This window comes from Geotrypetes seraphini, chromosome 4 (genome assembly GCF_902459505.1).
Source record: "Geotrypetes seraphini chromosome 4, aGeoSer1.1, whole genome shotgun sequence".
In the NCBI taxonomy this organism is placed as follows: domain Eukaryota; kingdom Metazoa; phylum Chordata; class Amphibia; order Gymnophiona; family Dermophiidae; genus Geotrypetes; species Geotrypetes seraphini.
The window spans coordinates 109,933,313-109,951,938 of NC_047087.1; the positions used below are offsets into that span (position 1 = coordinate 109,933,313).

General features: G+C 44.6%; 1 protein-coding gene across 4 annotated transcripts in view; it reads left to right on the forward strand.

The window, feature by feature from the left end:
* Nucleotides 1–276: 276 nt before the first annotated feature.
* The window catches only part of B4GALT4 (beta-1,4-galactosyltransferase 4), a 145,579-nt gene continuing 127,229 nt past the window's right edge, over nucleotides 277–18,626 (forward strand). For all 4 annotated transcript variants that reach the window (XM_033943443.1, XM_033943442.1, XM_033943444.1 and 1 more), the window contains exons 1-2: nucleotides 277–411; nucleotides 8,574–9,013. In XM_033943443.1, coding sequence (XP_033799334.1) covers nucleotides 8,758–9,013 — 256 coding nt within the window. In that variant the 5' untranslated portion in view covers nucleotides 277–411; nucleotides 8,574–8,757. The remainder of the gene's footprint in view (nucleotides 412–8,573; nucleotides 9,014–18,626) is intronic.

Here is an 18,626-nt window from a genome sequence, read left to right on the forward strand (position 1 = left end):
CTTATTTTTGATCGGTCAGCCCAGTCGGTGCCCCTAATTTTTTTAAGTGAATCGCTGCCTGCCTACATTTGAATGCCGTTCACCCTCATTTGCATGTGCGGATCGGAGGATGATCGGGACAGAGGTTAGTGAATTGGGTCGGAGGAAAATTGGGTTGCAAACCGATTGGTACACAATTGATTTGCTTACTGAATCTATGTTTCCAATACTGTATGCCAAAGGAAGCTGTGAGGTGGCAACAAGCACAGAGAGAGCTTGTAAGAACAAGAAAGAGGAGGAGTCTGGTTGGGAGGAAGAAGTACAGTACCTTTAAAAGACTGAAGGCAGTGCACTGACTGGGCTGAGACAGAAATCTCTTTCTGATGCGTGCAGTGGCTTTTACTAGGAGTGGAAGGAGCCAGCAGCAATCAAGTAAGTGTGGGGGAGCTCTTGATGTGATTTTGACAGGGGCTGCAGAAAGGGTTACATAGGAAGAAAAATGCCTTGCAAAATCCTGTTTAGTGATGGGCAGCTAGGTTTTGTTTTCAGTATTTGTAACTGGGTCTCAGCTGTTGGTTTATCAGCCCGGATGCTGGGGAAGGAGGTGAAGTGTTTGAACCCGTTGTGGCCTTTGGCTAAGGAATTGTGAGGTATCCGTCCCTGTGTGTGTGCAGAGCAAAGCAAAGACCAATTTTTCAGGAGGAATGAGAAGGGGTGAAGGAGTTAGAGCATGGCAAAGAGGTTTGTTTCCCTGGGCCCCCTTGGCACACAGTATCCCGTAAGCCTGAAGCAGAAGGTGACATAGATCAGGCATTAGCACTTCCTCCTCAGGGCTCCTGCATGTGTACTACCAGCCCTGGCAGTGAGAGGAGAGGAGGGGGGGCTGACTGCTTGAAGCTGAAGGAAATACAGCCTGCTGGTGGGCCCTGGCCTGCAGCTCATTTAACAATAGCGCTGAGTGATTCAGGGGGGGGGGGAGGGGCTGTTTTTCTGGGATTTAAATGCGTCTAATTTGTGTCAATGCTGACTGTACACTACAGAATGTTGATTCATGACAGGGAAGGTTGGTTCAAATCCCACTGCAGCTGCTTGTGATGTAACCCTTCATTGCCCTGGGATTAAATTTATTGCAAATCTTCTGGGGAAAGGGAAATAACCTACTGTACCTGAATGTAAACTCATCTTAAGCTACTACTGAAAAATGTGTGATCTAAATCCCAAATCCCTTCATGTCAGCCTTCAGATTGTAAATGTACACCATTCATCGTCAGGATAAAAAAAAAAAAAAATACTAATGATGATAGGAGCTACCTAGGCTCCAAAAGCTATTAAATGTTAGGCATCCTACCAAATTATAAAGTAGTTAACATTGTATCCACAAATAAGACTGGAGGGTTTGGATTGAAGTTTTCAATACTTTGGTGTTTCCAAAAACATAAGAAGGTGGCCTAAAATCCCTCTTAACCTGCTTGCAAAGTGACGTTCTGGCACCTCTTTTAAATTCTTATCTGGGGGAGGGGGGATTGAGCTTGGTCTCTGGCACTGTGGTAAATTTAGCAGTCCTGAATCTGCAGTTCTCTTTCTGTATTTCAGTTGTAACAGAGAAAGAGAGAGAGAGAGGGGCACATGCAGCGAATGGCCCACAAGCCGTCCTCCCTCCTCCCCCCCCCCCCCCGACATCAATTCTGACATTGGAGAGAAGGTTCTGGGCCAGCCAGGCAGCGATTGGCTTGCCCGAAACCTTCTCTCCGATATTAGAATTGACGTTGGGGGGAAGTCTTGTGGGCTGGTGGCGTGCAGTCCCTGCATGCACCTGGCCCGTCCCTGCCCATAATTGCAACGGTGGGGGAGGTGGGGGATAGAGTCAGGTGGCAGGGTTGGCTCTGGAGGTGGAGGGGTGCAGTGGGTAGGCAGGCAGGGAGATATTCTTGGCGGTGGCCAGTCCGCGTACCCCAACAGGCAGTCCGCGTACCTCCTAGCGTATGCGTACCACGTGTTAAGAAACACTGATACAATGTAAGTGTATAACCAGTTGCTTATTCTTATTAGAAACATAGAAACATGACGGCAGATAAAGGCCAAATGTCCCATCTAGTCTGCCCATTCACAGTAACCATTATCTCTTTCTCTGAGAGATCCCACGTGCCTATCCCATGCCCTCTTGATTCCAGACACAGTCTCTGTTTCCATCACCTCTTCCAGGAGACTGTTCCACGCATCTACCACCCTTTCCGTAAAAAAGTATTTCCTTAGATTACTCCGGAGCCTATCACCTCTTAACTTCATCCTATGCCCTCTTATTGCAGAATTTTCTTTCAAATGAAAGAGACTCAATTCATGCACATTTATATTATGTAGGTATTTAAACGACTTTATCATATCTCCCTTCTCCCGCCTTTCCTCCAAAGTATACAGATTGAGATCTTTAAGCTGTCCCCATATGCCTTATCACAAAGACCATACATCATTTTAGTAGCCTTCCTCTGGACCGACTCCAACCTTTTTATATCTTTTTGAAGGTGCGGCTTCCAGAATTGTACACAATATTCTAAATGAGGTCCCACCAGAGTCTTATACAATGTAAATGCCTTTGGTACCCGAGACAAGTTTGCGCTTCTAGTCATAATGCACCATTTCCCCCTACTAATACTAGCAGTGACTCAGATGATAATACCTACTATGCCATTAGTATTGTATTGACTTGCTTGGTGCGCCTAATTGGAAATATTTTGCCTTCGGATTACAATAAAAATACGAGTACAGGTTTATTTACATTACACATTAATTTATGCAATTATTCTGTGTCTGGTAAGTTAATATTTAAGAAAAGATACCGATTTTTATTGAAATGTTTTATTTTTTTGTGTTAACGATTACTCATTTATTTCGGCTCTTTGTAGTCAGTATTTCTTTATCGAAACCAGGTGGTAGTAAAACTAAATGAAAAATTGCTGAAAAACATCAACATTTTCAAGAAAAGTGGGAATTGGAGTATTTTTGCTGTGAAGTAAAATATAAAATAATGTGCTTGATATGTAATAATACCAATGTTGTTCCAAGGGCGGGGGGCCCTGGGTGCACGCTCTAGGGGGATGAACAGCCAGCCGAGTCCGGAACCTCCTGGGACCTGTACTTCAGCGCAGCTACCGGTCCACCCCCACGGCCAAGAAAAAGGCTAAGAAGCCGGTCAGAGTGGCGAAAGTGTCCTTTAAGGAATACCCTCCCGATCTGGCTCTATCCCGCCCCCTCCGTGATGCCACCGGAAAGTGTTCTCAGCCATTGGTCGACCTTGCCTGGGTGCTGCAACCAGAAATAACGGAAACTCAAACGATTCGTTCCACAACCCAAAAACTTCAGTAATGTACTGTATAAAATAAAAATATTCATCTCCTACATACCACCTTCCTTTTAATGCTGCTTCTAAGATGGGCACACATGATGCACTGATGAGATGGCACTCAAGTTTTGTTTTTATATGGTGTGCAGGGTAGGTGTTGCAGAGAAAATTGATTTTTTAAAATCTTGCTGGCTACCGGCAGGGTAGGGAAAAGGAAGGAGGCTGCGAACTACAGACCAGTGAGTCTCACATCGATAGTGAGCAAACTAATGGAAATTCTAATCAAACGTCAATTGGACACGATCCTGTCCGAGGAGTATCTACGAGATCCCCATCAACACAGATTTAAAAAAGGAAGGTCCTGCCAATCAAATCTGATCAGCTTCTTTGACTGGGTAATAAGAAAACTGGTTATGGGGGAATCCCTAGACATCGTGTACTTGGACTTCAGCAAAGCATTTGATAGCGTCCCACTCCGCAGGTTATTGGACAAGATGAGTTCGATGGGATTAGGCGACATATTAACTGCATGGGTTAAGGACTGGCTTAGTGGCAGACTTCAAAGGGTGGTGGTAAATGGCACCCCCTCCGAAACGACGGAGGTGATCAGCGGAGTGCCGCAGGGCTCGGTCTTGGGCCCGATCCTATTCAACATCTTCATATGTGACTTGGCTAAGGGTCTTCGAGGTAAAATTACGTTATTCGCCAAACTATGCAACATAGTGGGCAAGAGCACAATAGACAAAAGCACAGTGCCTGACAAAGGCTCAATACCCGACAGTATGACATATGACCTGCTCCTACTGGAGCATTGGTCAAGGACCTGACAACTAAGTTTCAATCAGAACACAGGTTCCACATGCAACTGTATAGAGCTAAACAAGAGGAAAAGACCTCAGAAGCCTGCACCACATAGAATATATAATTCACTCCGTGGTTTATCAGCAGGACAGGTTCTCTATCATAGATCTATGATAGAGAACCTGTCCTGCTGATAAACCACGGAGTGAATTATATATTCTATGTGGTGCAGGCTTCTGAGGTCTTTTCCTCTTGTTTAACTCTATACAGTTGCATGTGGAACCTGTGTTTCTGATTGTTATCTACATTTTGGAGGGTTCTTTCCATTTTTTGCTCTATAGTAGTTGTAAACTAAGTTTCAATGCCAAACAATGCAAGGTCATGCACCTTGGCAGCAAAAATCCATGCACGTCTTACACCCTAATTGGTGAGCCCTAGCAAGGACTGTAGCAGAACGAGACTTGGGGGTGATCATTAGTGAAGACATGAAGTCTGCCAATCAAGTGGAGAAAGCTTCATCCAAAGCTAGACAAATCATAGGTTGTATCCGTAGGAGCTTCGTCAGCCGTAAGCCCGAGATCATAATGCCTTTGTACAGATCCATGGTGAGACCCCCATCTGGAATACTGTGTACAATTCTGGAGGCCACATTACCACAAAGATGTGCAGAGAGTTGAGTCAATTCAGAGAATGGCCACCCGGATGGTCTCAGGACTCAAGGATCTCCCGTATGAGGAACGGCTGGATAAGTTGCAGCTATACTCACTCAAGGAACGCAGAGAGAGGGGGGACATGATCAAGACGTTCAAATATGTCACGGGCTGTATCGAGGTGAAGGAAGATATCTTTTTTCTTAAAGGTCCCACGGCAACAAGAGGGCATCCGTAGGAAATTTAATGGTGACACCAGAAAATATTTCTTCACCGAAAGAGTAGTTGATCACTGGAATAGTCTTCCACTTGAGGTAATTGAGGCCAGCAGCGGGTCAGATTTTAAGAAAAAATGGGATTGGCACGTGGGATCTCTTCACGGAGGGAGTTAGGGGGTGGGACATTGGTATGGCAGACTAGATGGGCCGTGGCCCTTTTCTGCCGTCAGTTTCTATGTTTCTAAGCTCGGGGTTGTTTTTTTAAAAAATCTGGCTACCGGCAAGGTTTAGTAAAAGGGGAGGGGGTATATTTATCTATTTTTGTATTTGTTACTGAGGTGACATTGCATATTTTAAAGTCATCTACCTTGACCTCTGAAAAATCTCCCGAATACAAATGATAATTAACTCTTACCATATCCTCCTCTCAGGATGCCATCTTGGCTCCTTGCCTAATAATTCCTAACATTCTGTTTGTTTTTTTGATTTGAATGTATTGTCCATGATGACATCTAGATTCTTTTCCTGAGTGGTAACTCCTAATGTAGAACTTAGTATAATTATGGTTATTTTTCCCCAATATGTATCACTTTGCACTTGCCACATCAAATTTAATCTGTCATTTGAATGCCTACTTTTCATCTAACCAGATTTTCCTGCAATTTCTCAGTCTGCTTGTGATTTAACAACTTTGAATAATTGGAAGGGGGGAGACTAAAAAAGAAAAAAACATTAGTAGCCTGCTACTCACATTTTTAGTAAATATAGCTCTCCATTTAGGCAGTAGTGAAGTGACTTTCCAGTGGTCACAAGGAGTGTCATTGGGAGAAACAGGGATTTGAATCCTCTTTTCTCTGATTCACAGCTTACAGCTTTAACCACTGGGGCAGGTCTTCATTTATATACTTTCAATTAAAAATTATGTAGACAAAATACTGGTAGGTATTTGCACCTGTTTTTATGCAGGTAGGTTATCTTTGGAGAAATAACTTGCTCAGACTTGAAAATAAATTTGTTTGCACTTTCCACTCTTGTCCAAAATATGTCCCTTAAGATCACCTTCTCTATATGCAGGTAAATGTTGTTTGCATTATAGAATAATTTTGAGTCCTTCTAGATATTGTGAGGAGGGGTGGTGGGAACAGGGGGAGTACGCACACAAGTTGGTTGTTTGAAAATTGTCACTAATTACCTAAATAATTGAGTTTCTAAAAGCTGTAAGTTGGGTGTTGTGAGGGATGTCAAACTTAACATGGAATGACTTTCTTCTGTCAAAAAAAGATAATTTAGGAGAACCTTAGTTTTGTAATGCTGCTTTATGGCTAAAGTCAAGTGTTGTGAGCAGTGGCGTACCTAGCAAATGTGACACCCGGGGCCCATCATTTTTGACACCCCCCCATCTATATCAAAAATATGATTTTTAGCAACAATCCACATATCGCACAAGAGTGTACCTAGGAAAAGGCAGCATCTTAAACACTGCAGTGAGCACTAGAATACCAACACATACATTGTAAAACTAAACAAGCCAGATCCTGCACAGTCAATTGATCCTGTAGTCAATGCCAACTGAAAACTATGTCCTTTTCATACACACAGAACAGAGATACACCCTCGCCCAATATGGAATAATCACAAACTAAAAATAGAAATATGTAGACAAAAGTTAAACTGAACCGCCAAGAAACCAGACTTTGCATACAATACAACACCACAAAAACAGTGACACATGTCTCCTAATACTGTGCAAAATAAAACAAATGAGAAATAAGAAAATACCATTTTATTGGACTAATCCATTTTTCAATTAGCTTTCAGAGGCCAAATCTTTCTTCAGAGCAGTACAGTATACTGCTGTTATGGCATCCTGTCCTGAGGAAAGGGGTTTAGTCCAAAAAATTGCCTTATTTCCATTTCCTATTTATAAACTTTTATCAATACAGTTACAATACTACTTGATTCTAAGTAAAGCAACAAAAAAATCTTTCTACCTTTTGTCGTTTCTGCTTTAATCATCTTCTCTTTGCTCTCTTCTTTCTATACAGCATTTATTCTCTCTCCCTTCCATGCAACATCTGCCCTCTCTTTGCCCCTTCCACCCAGCTTCTGCCCTCTCTCTCTACCCCTTCCATCAACTGCCCACACTCTCTCTCTTCCATATGCCATCTTCCCTCTTTCTATGTCCCTTCAATAAACTGTATATCTGGGGTCCCTTCTCTCCTTTGCACATGATTCATTTCAGCTTCACCCCCTCTCCATTTTTCTGTCTCCACCCCCTCCCCTATGCTTTGGCATCTTTCTCTTCTCCTTTCCTTCCTTCCTTCCCACTACACCATGGTGTGGTATCTCTATCTCCTTCCCTTCCCTCGTGCCATGGCATCTCTTCCTCCCCCTCCATGGTCTGGTATCTCCTTTCCTTTTTTCCTTTCCCTCCCTCCCATGGAATTGGCATCTCTGGTTCCTCTCCCTTGTCTTCCTTCTCCCTCATTCCCTCTCTCTCCCCCCTTCCCTGTGTGCATTTCTCCCCCCTTGCCTGTGCAGCAGTAGCATTTCTCTCCCCATGCCTGTGCAGCATTTCTCCTCCTTCCCTGTGCAGCAGCAGTAGCAGCATGTCTCCCCCCCTTGCCTTTGCAGTATTTCTACCCTACCCCCTTCCATGTGCAGCATTTCTACCCTCCCCCCTTCCCTAGACAGAATTTCTACCCTCTCCCCTTCCCTGACCAGAATTTCTACCCTTCCCCTTCCCTGTGCAGTATTTCTACCCTCTCCCCCTTCCCTGTGCAGCAGCAGCATGTCTCCCCCCTTGCCTGTGCAGTATTTCTACCCTTCCCCGTGCATTTCTATCCTCCCTTCTTCCCTGTGCAGCATTTCTACCCTCCCCCCTTCCCTGCCCAGCATGTCTGGCCAGTTCCCCTGTTAAAAGCCGTGGGCGTCTACACCTCACTGATCCGCGGCTGCATCGGAAGCCTTCTCTCTGACGTCGCGACGTCAGCAGGAACGCTTCCGACACAGCTGCGGATTGCGCGAGGAGCGGAGGCTTACAGCTTTCAGCAGGGGAGGTGTCCAGAAGCTGAGCAACGCCGGTGAGCACCCGCGGACACCCCTGTTTACTGCCGCTGCTGCTGGTTAAGGAAAGCAGCAGTGGCAGAATAGGGAGGGTGGCCGGCTGTGCACCCCCTTGGGGCGTGCACCCGGGGCGGACCTCCCCCCCCCCCTTGGTACGCCACTGGTTGTGGGGATGTCTTGACTACATAGCATGAATTCCATCTAAAGTGTTTTGGCAGTGCATTGGATCCCAGTTACAACTGCTCCCATATCATCTGAGATGGGTTCTAGGGATCTTTTCTAACTTTGTTCTTGGGGGGCCCCTTAATTTGTACTTTGTCACTGATTGAGAGGTTTAAAGACTGATCACTGCTCTGGGCTTATTTGGATATACTGTACATTCCGGAGGCTCTCTGGAGATCATCTCTTATGTAACTAGAGACAAATTTAGCCATCCACATTGGTTGTTGTCATTGCTTCACTGCAATGATGCAACTCACTCTGAACTTCAGTGAATTTGATTGGTCCTATACTTTATTTTAGGTGTTTTCTCATGTTAATGGATTTATAAGATCTGTGGACCAGGCACTGCATGAATTCAGCACATGGGAGGAGGCCGTGATCCACTATCATCTTCCTGGCATGTTTTACCCTAATATTTGGAAGTAGCCTCAACAACAAGTGAACAAAAGACAAGATTGTGGTCAAGAATTATTACAGAGAGACCATGGATGTGCACTTTTCTGCCTTCTTCTTCAAGTTCAAGTTTTGGCTCTTCTTTGCTTTGAGTGTGGTGATGATGATCTGGACCTCATTTTACTACCTGGAAGATACCAAATGGGTCTCCCAGAAAACAAAGATCATGATGGGGAACTTCAGAAAGATGTCTGAGGAGGAACAGGAGAAAAATATTTCTGCTGCCATTGAAGTACCTATAGAAAAGTCTGATCTGAAGCTTTGTCCGGCCCTGTCTCCACACCTGCGTAAGTTACCAGTTTACTGTGGTGTTCTCTATAATGTCAGTTTCTGCTCCGCATTTTTAGTTTTTCTTCTTACAGGTAACTTCATACTTAGGCCAGCAGGATGCTCTACCACTTTTGCAAACAGACAAAATGTATAGTCTGAGTAAAACGGATACTGACCCGCAAAAATTTAACTAAGCGATGCAAATGAGTTGTTATTTAAATCCTTAGCTAAATTTCACATGATTTTCTTACATGTTGCCACAACCAGGATTACACTCTATCTAATATACCTGGGGCACTAGGGGATTAAGTGACTTGCCCAGGGTCACAAGGAGCAGTGCAGGATTTGAACTCATAACCCCAGGGTGCTGGGGCTGTAGCTCTAACCAGTATACCACATACTCTCTGACACATAAGAAAAAGCAAAACTACCCTTTGGAGATGGCATCATTAAAAACATAAGGACTCACTAGTCCAAACTGGGGGTGGGGGTGGGGTTGAAATACCTAGCATCAGAAACGACCTTTATGGCAGCCATATGCAACTACAATGCTCCGGCTGCCCTAAGAAGGCAGTGTAGACATCGCTGGCCACAGGACAGGAAGGTTTGTCAGATCGGGCCTGTTGGTGTGTGAAAGCACCACGAAAGTAAGGGGGAGGGGTGTAAAAGCACCACGAAAGTAAGGGGGGGTGTAAAAGCACCACGAAGGTATGGGGCAGGGAGGGAGAAAGGGAGGAAAGGTGGGAGGGAGAGGAAAAGACGCTGAAGGGAAATGGGTAAAACAGAGGGGGGGAGAAGGACGCTGAAAGCACATGGGTAAAACAGAGGGGGGAGAAGGACGCTGAAAGCACATGGGGAAGACAGAGTGGGGAGAAGGACACTGAAAGGACATGGGGAAGACAGAGGGGGAGAAGGACGCTGAAAACACATGGGGAAGACAGAGGGAGGAGAAGGACACTGAAAGGACATGGGGAAGACAGAGGGAGAGAAGGACGCTGAAATCACATGGGGAAGACAGAGGGGGAGAAGGACGCTGAAGGGAAATGGGGAAAAGAGAGTGGGGAGAAGACACTGAAGAGAAATGGGGAACAGAGAGTGGGGAGAAGACGCTGGAAGGGAAGAAGACAGAGATGCCAGACTATGGGGGGGGGAGGAGAGGAGGGAAGAAGATGGGTGCTAGACCAATTTGGAAGGGGGGAGAAAGGGAGAGGCACAGTAACAGAGCAAATGGAAAACGCAGAGAGAAGAGAGACAGTGGATGGAAGGAATTGAATGAGAAGATGAGGAAAATAGAAACCAGACAACAAAGGTAGGAAAAAAATTCTATTTTTTTTTTTTTTTTTTTGCTTCAGGATAAAGTAGTATATTAGTTGTGTTTATAAAAATTTATAAACAAAGCCCTGCCAGCTGAACATCTCTTTCTCCAGTTCAGCAGCCAGAACTTTGTATGGATGCTGTGAGGATGGTGACGGGAATGGCGGTGATGGAGCGGTGAAGGGGATGGTACAGTGATGGGGAAAGATTTTTTCCCCATGTCATTCTCTAGTGCTCACGTCAAAAGCTTCCCTCTGACTCAGCTTCCTGTTTCCGCTTTTGACTGAGCACCGCATTGCCGATCTGAAGGAGGGGTAGAAGGAGGCCCATTGCCGATCTTAAGTGTCATTGCGAGGGGGGGGAGATGTTGCCGATCTTGTTGCCAATATCGGAAAGGTGAGGAAGGTAGAAATATGGGCCTATGGTGGATGGAGAGATTAAGAGAAGGGGCAGATGATGGAAGTGGGGAGAAAGGGGAGAGAGAAGAAGACAGATGATGGAAGTGGGGAGAAGGGGCAGATGATGGAAGTGGAGAGAAGGGGTAGGGAAAAGGGGCAGATGATGGAAGTGGGGAGAGAGAAGAGGGCAGATGATGGAAGTGGGGGGAAAGAGAGAGAAGGGGCAGATGATGGAAGTGGGGGGAAAGAGAGAGAAGGGGCAGATGATGGAAGTGGGGAGAGAGAGAGAAGGGGCAGAGAGAAGAGGGCAGATGATGGAAGTGGGGAGAAGGGAGAGCAAATGCTGAATGGAAGTGGAGAAAAGTACACATACTGGATGGAAGGAGGGATAAAGTAAAAGGACATATTCTGGATGTTGGAAGAAGATAGAGTTAGTGAGATAGCGGAGGGGTGAAGGAAAGGGTTGGCATGCTGTGGGTAGACATAGTGAAAAGAGGGAAGCTGAGGACTGCATAGTAAGAAAAAATTTAATTTAGATGGAGGCAGAAAATAAAGAAGGAAGACCAGAGAAGGGAAGAGAGAGAGGAAAGAGAGAGATACCAGAGAACGGGGAAGGAGACAAGAGATATCAGATCTGAGTGGAGGAAATGAGAAGAGAGAGATGCTAAACACCACAGGGGGGAGGGAAAGAGAGATGAAAGGAGAAAGATGCCAGACCATGAGGGAACAGAGGGAAGATGATGGATGCCAGACCAAAGGGGGGGAGTCAAGAGGAGAGATGGCAGGGGGAGACAGACAGTTTCTGGAAGAGGCAGACAGTAGATGGAACGGGCAGATGCTGGATTGAAAAGACAGGGTAGATGCTGGAAGGAAAAGAGTGAAAAGAAGATAAAAGCAGAAACCAGAGACAACAAAATGTAGAAAAAAATCATTTTATTTCTATTTTGTCATTAGAATTTATCAGATTTGAAATATATATCCTGCTAGAGACATAACTGGGGACTACAAGCCCAGGCAGTGCTTCTTTAGCTTAGGGCTCTCTCGGACCAGGGGGCAGTTGCCCTAGTTGCACTCCCCTAACACTATTCCTGTCATGTGTGACTGCAGTATTCTGTTAGCATGATATTTCTGTGTAGCATTCTATAATGATTTGGCTTGTTCAGTTTTCTTGATAGTAGAGGGGATATATGTGAGGGGGAGGGGAGACAGGGGTTTTGTTGGTCCTTGCTCTGTATATTTATATTTATAAAATGACAATTGTACAGAATATTGTTTCTTTTTATACTTTAATAAAATATGTTCAATATAAAATCATAACTGAGACTTGTGCGGATGGGATCAGATGGTTTGCCGGGACTGAGCTTGCGGAGACAGGGCAGAAATGCGTTTTTTAAATTTCAGTCTTAGTAGTTTGCCGGTCCACAAAATAATTATTTTATTTCTGCCGGTCCACAGGTGTAAAAAGGTTGAAAAACACTGCTCTAGAGTAGAGTCGGCAGCTGCGCTGAGGTGCAGGAAGGTCCCCCAATGACTCGTCTGCCGGCTTTGCAGCGGAAGAAGTAAGTTATGTCGGAAGGGGTGAACCCGGCAGACGCAGTCATCGCGGGTCCTTGCCGCAACTCCCTGCATCTGCTGGGTCAGCCCCCTCCGACGTAACTTACTTCTTCCAGAGAAAAGCCTGGAGTCATCGCGGGACCTTCCATCACTTGGCTGCCGACTCTGCTCCAGAGCTAGTACTTCGGAGTGGGGTGAACCGTCAGCCGGCAGCTACAGTCATCGCGAGAAAGGAGCAGGACTGCTGGAATGAAAGAGTGGTGCAGGGAGAGAAAGGGGGCAGGGTGGTATGGAAGGGTGGTGCTGATGGAATTGATGTAGAGGGAAAGGGGAGAGAGACATAAGGGGGAAGGATACTGGATGGAATTGGATCGGAGGGAAATAAAGGGGGCAGATGCTGATTGAAGAGGGGTGGATGGAGAGAGAAATGGCAGACATTGGATGGTAGTGTGGCGGGTAGAGGGGGAGCCTATGCTGGATGGAAGTGCAGATGGGAGAGATAAGGCAGCAAATGCAGGAAGGAAATGGGAGGAGAGAAAGAGGGGAGCAGACGATGGAAGTGGACAGAGAGAGGAGAAGGTACTAGATGGAAGGGGTAGAGAAAGAGATGGAAGGAGGGGATAAATAAAAGGAGGGCATATGATGGGGGGAAAAAGGATTGGGTTAGGGAAATACTGGAGGGGGTGAGGGAACGAGGTGGCGAGCTGTAGATAGACAGTAAAAAAGGAAATTGATGAGAGGGTAGTAAGAACGTAATCTAGATGGATGCAGAAAATGAATTGAAAAGGAAAATGAGGGAAGAAAGGGATTGCAGAAGAGAGGTGTGGAAGAGAGAAGGAGAGGAGAGAGATGCCAGACCAATGGGGGTGAAAGGAGAGATGGAAGGGGGAGGCATACAGTTTCTGGAAGGGGCATAGAAGGAGAAGAAGATGCCATATAGGGGCAGAGAGATGGCAGACAGTGGATGGAAGGAAGAGAGTAACAAAAAGATGAGGAAAGCAGAGACGAGAGAAGACAAGGGTAGAACAAAAATTTTCTATTTATTTATTGCTTTAGGAGACATGTGTCACTGTTTCTGTGGTGTTGCATTGTATGCAGAGTCCAGCTTCTTGCTGGTTCAATTTAACCTTTGTCTATGTATTTCTATTTTATCCCCCCTTTTACAAAACTGTGGAGCGTTTTTCAGCGCCAGCCGTGCTGGTAGCAGCTCTGATGCTCAGAATTCCATGAGCGTCAGAGCTGTTACCACCGTGGCTAAAATCCACACTACAGTTTTGTAAAAGGGGAGGGGTTAGTTTGTGATGACATTCCATACTAGGCGAAGGTGTTTTCTTTGTTCTATGTGTTCGAAAGACATGGTTTTCTGTTAGGATTGATGGTGTAGGATTGATCAGTACTAGTCTGGCTTGTTTAGTTTTACAATGGGTGTATTGCTGTTGTACTGCTCACTGCAGTATGTAAGATGCTGCCTTTTCTTAGGTACTCATGTGTGACGTGTGGATTGTTATTAAAAATCATGTTTTTTGTACAGATGGGGGGAGTGCCAAAAAATGATGGGCCCCAGGTGTCACATATGCTAGGTATGCCACTGCAACCAGTCCTGTTCCCCCAACAGAGAACCACAATCTTTTTCCCAGATATGTTGCAGGCTCTCTATTGAAGAAATATCTGCAGGTAATAAATCTTATATAGGTTTGAAGCTTCATATCCTGTCTGTAGTAAGACTGTGGCTTGAAGAGCCGGCTGTTGATGGTCTCCACTATCAGACCACTCGACACGCTTTATGCTGGTTAGAATAATATAAATTTAATAATAAATCAGTAACAGCTTACAAGAATAAATCCTTTTTTTAAATATTTCTTTATTAATTTTTAAACTTTCAACAAGTAATTCATTATACAATCATATACACTGTAATAATACTTATTAAACATACATTCAATGAAATCGTACTATAACTTCTCCCTCCCACCCTTCTTCCAATATAATCATATAATTTTATAAAATATAAATTCATCCATCCCTCCCCCCTTATACTTCAATAGACAAAAGGAGAGAAATAAATTATTAATTAATTAATTATAATCATTCCTTACAATAATTTGTTAATGGCTCCCAGAACTCCATAAATTTTTTATATCTTCCCTGTTGGATAGCTAATATTTTCTCCTACAGCATACAGAGCAATAGAGCAAACACCAGACCGGTCTGATGGAGAACCTCAGGTTGGTTCTAATCCTATGGTTCAAAGAGCTCTTTTTATATGTTTCTGACAGGTCTGGCCCACGTTGGTGCATGTTACATTTCATATTTTCATTGGCTAATTACATTCATCATTATACTTATTAATCTATTGGTTGGTTAACATTTTTGAGTGATACTGTGTATCACGCCTTTTTCACTAGAACTATCCTGCTTTTCCCGTAAATGTCCTGTTAATATACCAAGATCCCCTTTTTGAACACTTGGGCCTAACAGTTTTTTTTAACTCTGTGGTTGACTTTCTTAAGTTTCACATCCTTATTCTTATATGGTTTTTAACAGCTGGCCATGCTCACTTGGGTGTAGGGTCCCTTTTTCACAATTGTTATTTTCCAGCTTTGCCTTCTGTTTGGCCTTGCTCTTCTCATAAAAAGCAGAAGTGTGCCTTTCAGAGCTGACAGCTTTTAGTCAGTGTGTCTTCAGCCATTTTAATCTCTCAGCAGCCATTTTAGGCCTTTAACTGTGTTGGCCTGTTTCTGCTATATTGGGGATTCTAAGGGGTCTTTCAGTGGTCTTTTCTTCACCTGCGCTTTCCTGCACAGAGCTTCTCCTCCCCTTCCTTCCTCATTCTTGAGTCAAAATAGAAGGGAAATGAGTGTGAAAAATTTGTAAAAGATTTTTATGACTAAAGCAGTGATATAGTTGCAGCCATTTGTAATGGTCTTTAACATTTAATGAATAACGTTCTCTTAATTTGGAGAAGGGGATCAAAGTTTTCACAGGAGTTAGAACATCATGAAGCCTGAGAATACCTTTATCTATCCATTCTTTCCAAAGGAATGGAGTTCTGTTAATGAGAATGTGGGAACTGAACCAAAGATAGGCATATGTTGATGAATGAAAAGTAAAATCAAGTAATTTATCAAATTCTCCTAAGCATTTATAGGTGGAGAGTAAGATTGGATTTTTAATATAAGAGCATGGTACTGATAATAGTGTGTGTAAGGGAATAGGTTGAGATAGTGTTTCTTCAAGCAAATACCAAGAAGGAGTGTAATAAGAATGATCAGTGAACCAATGGAGTCCCTGATGTGTAATGAAAGTTTTATGGTAGTGATAAAATCAGGAAAAAACACCCCCAATATTCTCTTTTCATCTTTAATTTTTTCAAGGCCAATCTGGGTTGCTTTTGTTTCCAGAAAAATACTAGGTGCCCTGCTGGAAAGGGCTCCCGATCTGGCCACTAGTGAAACTGGCAGTTGGTGCCAAGCATCGTCAGCGCTGCTCCTCCTGTAGTTCTCTCCCCTGCTGGAACGGGGAGGGGTGTAGATGATGCTAGGTGCCCTGCTGGAAAGGGCTCCCGATCTGATAGGAGTAGAGGTAGGTTATCAGATAGGAGTAGAGGTAGGTTATAGGGATAGGAGCAAGAGGTAGTTATAGAAATAGTCAGGGACCACTGCTCAGGCAATAGGCCTGATTGGCCGCTGCGGGAGCGGACCGCTGGGCGAGATGGACCTCTGGTCTGCCTCAGCGGAGGCAACTTCTTATGTTCTTATGTTTTATAGAAGGAGATATGGAATAACATGGAGATCATGAGTAGGATATAATTTATTTTTGGAGCTATCATCATTTTTATCATTATTTGTTTTAATTGATGAAATAAGTTTGTCACTATTAATGGCAATTGTATCGTCTAAAGATTGAGAAAGTTCAATACCTAAGTATTTAAGCTTGGATGGAACCCATACCAAACCATAAGAGGTGACTGAACTAGAATGGGTAAGCATATTTAGGGGAAGGGATTCCATTTTTTGTTGGTTTATTTTATGTAGGATTGGAGGTCTGATAAGTTCTGATCCAGGGCATCAGAACACAGGCAAGGTCAGCACACAGGTAGTTTTCTGAACCAGGCCAGGTCGGCACACTGATCTAAGCCCTGTGTACGGATCAAGGCCCTGTGTGCGGATCTAGGCCCTGTGAGGTCCTGTGTAGAAGTATGAATTTTTTCTCTTTCCCTCTTATAAAAGCAAGGAAAAAGGTTTGCACCTTGAAACAGATTGTTTTGCAGAAGTTTCATCAGCCCGGAAGCCCGATGTCATAATGCTTTTGTACAGATCCATGGTGAGACCCCATTTGGAATACTGTGTATAATTCTGGAGGCTACATTACCGCAAAGATGTGCTGAGAGTTGAGTTGGTTCAGCGAATGGCCACCCAGATGGTCTCAGGACTCAAGGATCTCCCATATGAGGAACGGCTGGATAAGTTGCAGCTATACTCACTCGAGGAACGCAGAGAGGGGAGACATGATCGAAATGGTCAAATATGTCACGGGCCGTATCGAGGTGGAAGAAGATATCTTTTTTCTCAGGAGGCCCACGGCAACGAGAGGGCATCCACTGAAACTCAGAGGTGGGAAATTTCATGGTGACACCAGAAAATATTTCTTCACTGAAAGAATGATTGATCGCTGGAATGATCTTCCACTGCAGGTAGTTGAGGCCAACAGCATGCCAGATTTTAAGAAAAAATGGGATTGGCACGTGGGATCTCTTAACGGAGGGAGTTAGGGGGTGGGATATTGGTATGGCAGACTAGATGGGCCGTGGCCCTTTTCTGCCGTCAGTTTCTATGTTTCTATGAATGCTGAGGCATTCCCACCTCCCCTTTTGTCACAAGACTCTTGCCACATATTAACCTGACACAGGTTTACCCTTATCTTATCCTTATCTTATTTAAGCATTTAATTTTAATTTAATTTAATTCTTAATTTAATTTAATTCTTATATACCGCTAATAACCTTGAGGTTTCTAAGCGGTTTACAAAAATGATGCATTAAAGATACAATAAATAAAAACTAAATAAATAAGATAGGTACTTGGAAATTCCCTAAATGTCCCAAAGGCTCACAATCTAACTAAAGTACCTGAAGAAACAGTATGAAAAATAAAAAGACAGAGGTAGAGATAGAGATAGAAATGAAATATTCCAACAAGTAATGAATAAATAATTTAAAGATAGAATTAAAATAATAATTAAAGTAAACAAAATAGAGATAAAAATAAGCATAGAGAGAAAAAGAAACACACTCCAAAAAAGCATCAAGATCTTTGACTTGTAATTATTATGATCATTTAACACCAGATCTTAAATGCCTTTCCGGAATACATCATATCTCTATCCCTCTCCATACCCACTTCCATCTCCACCCCAATTCACTTCAACCACCATTCCCATTCTATTCTTTAACTGCCGTCAACCCCAGTTCCGATGGCTATCATCTGGGTCCCGAGTTTCCTCCAAGAACAGGCGACATCTCTGGCAAGGTAATCTCCACCGCTGCCGCACATGATGCGAGATCCTCAGAGGTAGACCCTTCGGAATGGGGGAGGAGTGAAGATGGTGTCGGGTACCGTTGGTCTGAGTGTCAGACTGCAGCTCTCCTCTGCTGGAACGGGGGAGGGGAGTAGATGATGCTAGGTGCCCTGCTGGAAAGGGCTCCCGATCTGGCTACTAGTGAAATTGGCAGTTGGTGCCGAGCACCGTCAGCGCTACTCCTCCTGTAGTTCTCTCCCCTGCTGGAATGGGGGAGGGGTGTAGATGATTCTAGGTGCCCTGCTGGAAAGGGCTCCCGATCTGGTCACTAGTGAAACTGGCAGTTGGTACCGAGCACCGTCAGCGCTACTCCTCCTGTAGTTCTCTCCCCTGCTGGAACAGGGGAGGGGTGTAGATGATGCTAGGTGCCCTGCTGGAAAGGGCTCCCTATCTGGTCACTAGTGAAACTGTCAGTTGGTGCCGAGCACCGTCAGCGCTGCTCCTCCTGTAGTTCTCTCCCCTGCTGGAACGGGGGAGGGGTGTAGATGATGCTAGGTGCCCTGCTGGAAAGGGCTCCCGATCTGGCCACTAGTGAAACTGGCAGTTGGTGCCGAGCACCGTCAGCACTACTCCTCCTGTAGTTCTCTCCCCTGGTGGAACAGGGGAGGGGTGTAGATGATGCTAGGTGCCCTGCTGGAAAGGGCTCCCGATCTGGCCCCTAGTGAAACTGGCAGTTGGTGCCGAGCACCGTCAGCACTACTCCTCCTGTAGTTCTCTCCCCTGCTGGAACAGGGGAGGGGTGTAGATGATGCTAGGTGCCCTGCTGGAAAGGGCTCCCAATCTGGCC